Genomic DNA, 6,435 nt, shown 5'->3' with positions numbered 1-6,435 from the left:
AACTTCATCGATAAGAATGGAGACTATTTCATTTAATAAATGTTTTGTTTTGATGTATAAGTTGTTTGGGTTTTTTCATCTATTAAAAGCGACATTAATTTATTGATGACATAATAGAAGTAAATTTTAGAACAATCACATTTACAACTAGGCCTACTATCCATCTCTCTCTCCTCTTAACGATGTTTTTATTTTTTTATTTACCCTTGTTCAGGGTTACTAATGAGGGGTGTAACTGGGGACAAGTAATGAATGAATGATAGACTGGGCTCTGTGTTTATTTTAGTATTTTAAACAGCTTGTTTGCTGAATAAATAACTAGCAGCAGTGTTATGTATTTTTCCAGTCGTTATTAAATTAAATTTAGGTTTGCTGTAGTTGATAAAAGATGAGTAAAAACACTTCTGTAATGAAGTTCACATTATTTGTTACTGAATTCCTACTAGTGGCTGATTTTCCAAACATCAATTTAATATTAATTCAGAATTTTTCACAATTCCAACATCTATAGATACACATATGGTTTAAAGGTAGTTAGGTTTTGTAATTTTAATAAAGACCTTACACAGTTATTGTGAATAAATAAATTAAATGATGAGTAAAATATTAAAAACAAACATACAATATTGTTTTGTTGAACACAAAAATTAGCTTTATTGAAAATGGCATAAAATTAAAATGGTGGTGCTCTGATGAAACTAATTTTAGTTTGCAACAATTCAGTGTTGCATGTTTGTTTTTAATAGGTTTTACATTTAGTTAAAAGTAACATCCACTGTTCAGGATGTGTTGTTCCACCTAACAGTTTAACTTCACATTTACTTTGTATGTTTCCTTGGGTGGCTTCCCGTAAAGGAATAACTTGAGTTTTATCCTTCTTTACAGTGTATCATTCTCTGAAGGAATAACTTGAGTTTTTATCCTTCTTTACAGTATATCATTCTCTGAAGGAATAACTTGAGTTTTATCCTTCTTTACAGTGTATCATTCTCTGAAGGAATAACTTGAGTTTTTATCCTTCTTTACAACGTATCATTCTCTGAAGGAATAACTTGAGTTTTATCCTTCTTTACAACGTATCATTCTCTGAAGGAATAACTTTAGTTTTATCCTTCTTTACAACGTATCATTCTCTGAAGGAATAACTTGAGTTTTATCCTTCTTTACAGTGTATCATTCTGTGAAGGAATAACTTGAGTTTTTATCCTTCTTTACAGTATATCATTCTGTGAAGGAATAACTTGAGTTTTTATCCTTCTTTACAACGTATCATTCTCTGAAGGAATAACTTGAGTTTTATCCTTCTTCACAACGTATCATTCTCTGAAGGAATAACTTGAGTTTTATCCTTCTTTACAACGTATCATTCTCTGAAGGAATAACTTGAGTTTTATCCTTCTTTACAACGTATCATTCTCTGAAGGAATAACTTGAGTTTTATCCTTCTTCACAACGTATCATTCTCTGAAGGAATAACTTGAGTTTTATCCTTCTTTACAACGTTTCATTCTCTGAAGGAATAACTTGAGTTTTATCTTTCTTTGGCCAACGTTTGGCCACAGTTTGGCTCATTCATTTTATAGAAAAAATATATCTAAAAGCTCACTTGGTAACTTACATTTTAATAAGTATGGTTTTTAATTATAGATATTGTAAAAATCAGTTGTCGCTGTCTTCCAGAGACTAAATCAGTTGTCGCTGTCTTCCAGAGACTAAATCGGTTGTCGCTGTCTTCCAGAGACTAAATCGGTTGTCGCTGTCTTCCAGAGATTAAATCGGTTGTCACTGTCTTCCAGAGATTAAATCGGTATCGCTGTCTTCCAGAGACTAAATCAGTTATCGCTGTCTTCCAGAGACTAAATCAGTTATCTTTCAGAAACTAAATTTTTTTTAATATATATAAATTTGATCTTTTAATACTTTAGATGTAACTTTTTAACTATGTCAATATCCACTGGTGAAATGATGTAGTTGAAACTTTTTCTACATTTTTGAATGGAGTTGTTTAAACATTTGTTTAACAACAAGTAAAAGTTTGGAATGCTCCATTCTTTCATTGGAGGTGTGTCTTGAGCCAGACTAGTTTCAGAGAATTCCACTCCTCATCAGTGACCCTGGACACTATTACCAATGAAATAACAGACCAAACAAAGCCTTTATACTAGTGTGGTATCGAAAATCGAAATGGTGTATTTAAGTGTTTTATACTCACCATTCCAAGCTTTTACTTGTTGTTCAACAAATGTTTAAACAACTATTCAATTATGTACCAGCTGTCCAGTGTTGGCTAACAGTACCAATAATTAAATTATGGTGGATTGCTACAACTTCTTCAAATACCTATAGAATGATAGGTTTCTTTTTTGTGAGTATAAAACACTTAAATATACCAGTTCGATTTTTCTACATTTGTCATCAGAGTTTGGGATTTTTTCCATGTTTTCTGATTGAACTTGTTTAAAGCAACAACTTAAGTCCATCAGTGAGTTCATGACCTGTATGCTGGTGTGAGTGTGTATACTTGACTGGGATGTTTGTAGAATGATGTGCATCGGTGAGTTCATGACCTGTATGTGTATTTGTGTATACTTGACTGGGATGTTTGTTGAATGACATACATCAGTGAGTTCATGACCTGTACGTGTGTGTGTGTGTGCATATGTGACTGGGATGTTTGTAGAGTGATGTGCATCAGTGAGTTCACGACCTCTTTGTCAGTGTGGGTGTATACTTGACTGGGAGGTTTGTAGAGTGATGTGCATCAGTGAGTTCATGACCTGTACATGTGTGTGTGTGTGTGTGTATACTTGACTGGGATGTTTGTAGAATGATGTACATCAGTGAGTTCACGACCTGTACGTGTGTGTGTATATACTTGACTGGGATGTTTGTAGAGTGATGTGCATCAGTGAGTTCACGACCTGTACGTGTGTGTGTATATACTTGACTGGGATGTTTGTAGAATGATGTGCATCAGTGAGTTCACGACCTCTTTGTAGGTGTGGGTGTATACTTGACTGGGATTTTTTCAGTTTTTATAAGGGAAGTGTATCATAAATAAAAACCTTTAACAATATAATGTCTGTATTGTGTTGGTTTTTTGAATAAGTTACTTTTTCATTGTTATATCTAATCTTTTTTTTGCTGGTCATGTAAGTTTTCACGGTATTGGTAACTTGAATGTTCCATGTGCTTTGATATGTAATAATTATTCCAATGTTTTCATAATGTTTGAGTTACACGTATCATCTTTCTTCCTTAATAATATTTAATAGATTTAAACTTTTGACCCCTCATCTTTAATGGATTAGAGTAGCAGTTCTTAATCTGTGGTCCACGACTCTTTTCAGGTGGTAGGTGGAAAGGTTGCTTAGTTACAGGGAGGAAGAGGCACCATTTCAGAAAATGTGTGAACCACTGGTTTAGGGTGGTTTTTTTTCTCTTGTATGTATGTGTGTGCCAGAAATTGAAGTTCAATTATTCCATAATAGAATTTGATCAGATGGGTTGTAAATGTCTCTGTAATCCAACACAAAACACAGTCTAAATTAAGCATTATGAAGTTCTGAAGTGTATTCTTTTCATTTACAATCTCACTGTTGTTTAAAAGTGTTATTTCTTTCAATCGAAAGGATCATTATGGATATCCCATGGGAGGTGGATATGAGCCCCAACTGACAGGACCTGCCCTCATGCCACAATATTCAACAGAAAATACAAGTCTCACATCACCAGGTGTTAACAATGTATCAGTTTACAACACAACTAGTAGAGTAAGTATATGTTGAAGTGTGTAATACAAGTTTGAAATAACCAGGTGTTAATAACGTATCAGTTTACAACACAACTAATAGAGTAAGTATATGTTGAAGTGTGTAAGTACAAGTCTCACATCACCAGGTGTTAACAACGTATCAGTTTACAACACAACTAGTAGAGTAAGTATATGTTGAAGTATGTAAGTACAAGTCTCACATCACCAGGTGTTAACAATGTATCAGTTTACAACACAACTAGTAGAGTAAGTATATGTTGAAGTATGTAAGTACAAGTCTCACATCACCAGGTGTTAACAATGTATCAGTTTACAACACAACTAGTAGAGTAAGTATATGTTGAAGTATGTAAGTACAAGTCTCACATCATACAAGGTGTTAACAACGTATCAGTTTACAACACAACTAGTAGAGTAAGTATATGTTGAAGTGTGTAAGTACAAGTCTCACATCACACAAGGTGTTAACAACGTATCAGTTTACAACACAACTAGTAGAGTAAGTATATGTTGAAGTGTGTAATACAAGTCTCACATCACCAGGTGTTAACAACGTATCAGTTTACAACACAACTAGTAGAGTAAGTATATGTTGAAGTGTGTAATACAAGTCTCACATCACACAAGGTGTTAACAACGTATCAGTTTACAACACAACTAGTAGAGTAAGTATATGTATATGTGATATCGTGTAAGGAGTAAAGGTAATATCCAGTTGTGTGGATAGTTTGTGATATCTTGTAAGGAGTAAAGGTAATATCCAGTTGTGTGCATAGTTTGTGATATGTAAAGGTAATATCCAGTCGTGTGTATAGTTTGTGATATCGTGTAAAGGTAATATCCAGTTGTGTGAATAGTTTGTTATATCATGTAAAGAGTAAAGGTAATATCCAGTTGTGTGGATAGTTTGTTATATCATGTAAAGTTAATATCCAGTTGTGTGGATAGTTTGTTATATCGTGTAAAGGTAATATCCAGTCATGTAGATAGTTTGTGATATGATGTAAAGGTAATATCCAGTCATGTAGATAGTTTGTGATATGATGTAAAGGTAATATCCACTCGTGTGGATAGTTTGTGATATCATGTAAAGGTAATATCCACTCGTGTGGATAGTTTGTTATATCGTGTAAAGGTAATATCCAGTCATGTAGATAGTTTGTTATATCGTGTAAAGGTAATATCCAGTCATGTAGATAGTTTGTGATATCATGTAAAGGTAATATCCACTCGTGTGGATAGTTTGTGATATCATGTACAGGTAGTTTGTGCAGAATGACATTATTTATTTTTTAGAAGGTTTTGAATATAGGTTCTGATGACCCCAACCTTAACTACAACTGTAGGTGAGGAATTTTAAAAGATCTGAAAATACATTTTTTAAGAGAAAGTTCAATCTATTGTAAGCAGTACATGTGTTAAGAAAACGTTTCATATTTTCTTTTAGAACTGTTTTGTATCAAATCTATCAGATGTTCCCAGTAAATCAAGAAGTTAATACATATTTCCAAATGATTGAGGAATGTTTGGCACTGATTGTTCCTTAGCAGTATCCCCGAGATGAATTAAGATAAGACCAAACATGCTTTTTTTCATATTTCAGACTTGATTTATAGATCTTTCAGGATATGACCAACATGTTTTTCAGCTATCGAAACCCAGTTCCTAGCATTGTAAGTTAAATATCATCAATCCTTGATTAATGAATCTCCAACCTATAAACATATCAATAACCTATCCCATCAAGGTATTTATTGATAAATACTATCAATCCTTGATTAGTGAGTGGTTATTGATATGTTTATAGGGTGGAGTATCCCATCAAGGTAGTTTGATGATGGACATTAGCAATGCTTCTGTAATGAATGGAGGAGATGTTATTGGTCATCATTCGTCAAATGCCACATTCCAACAATTACAGTCTCGTTTAAGAACAAATGACCACGGTGGTCGAGGAACTTACGAGAGTCACCCTGTAGATCTGTCCAATCAACGACCAGATAGTCACTTGTCACACATGGACTTGGGAGGTTATGCTGGGGCTCATTACAGGGGTATGTCTCAAGATCGGGTCCATTATGAAAATGGACATGGTGTTCCTGAAAATGGTAAGTTTTGTGTTTATTAATCGGTTATTATACTAAACTGCCAGTGGAATTATTTAACAGCTACGTCAGTGTGTTATTTTTCTGACATATCAGCTGTGATATTTGTAGTATTTTAATATTATATGTGTGTTTGTGTAACACACGTACTTCTAATATTAGAAAATAACATATTCAAGACTTAGTTTGCCATCTTGTGTAAAATGTTTCCAAAGTATTAAAATTGTGAAGACTGTCAGAGATTGACATCAAGAAACTTAGCTCTGCCTACCCTCTTCGACATAGCATCAAGAAAATGTCAAAGTTGAGAAGGTTAAGTACGTGTATTTCAGTTTTAGTAAGATGAAGAAGATAAATTTCAGATCTTTACAAGTTTACAGAAGGAAAAAACTTTTCTCATTGTTGGTAATCCACAGATTATATGTATTTTCACTGCATCTTCCCTTGAATTTCATAAAGTATCTATTTAGTGAGACTGATGTTTTGGTTGTTATTTGATTAACAAAAAGATGAAAGATTCAGTGAGAGAGGAAAGAGCAAGATACGTTTTGGAGG

The 6,435-nt window shown here is 33.5% G+C and overlaps 1 protein-coding gene across 1 annotated transcript; it reads left to right on the top strand.

The window, feature by feature from the left end:
• The first annotated feature begins 3,534 nt into the window (after nt 1-3,534).
• On the top strand, nt 3,535-5,903 carry LOC111083743. Its single transcript, XM_022380408.1, has 2 exons — nt 3,535-3,773; nt 5,583-5,903. The coding sequence occupies exons 1-2, from the start codon at nt 3,651-3,653 to the stop codon at nt 5,901-5,903; spliced, it is 444 nt and encodes a 147-aa protein (XP_022236116.1). The 5' UTR covers nt 3,535-3,650.
• The last annotated feature ends 532 nt before the right edge of the window (nt 5,904-6,435 follow it).

This window comes from Limulus polyphemus, unplaced genomic scaffold, assembly GCF_000517525.1.
Source record: "Limulus polyphemus unplaced genomic scaffold, Limulus_polyphemus-2.1.2 Scaffold10971, whole genome shotgun sequence".
Lineage (NCBI taxonomy): Eukaryota > Metazoa > Arthropoda > Merostomata > Xiphosura > Limulidae > Limulus > Limulus polyphemus.
The sequence above is the reverse complement of the archived record's forward strand: the minus strand, read 5'-3'. Positions and strand labels throughout refer to the sequence as shown.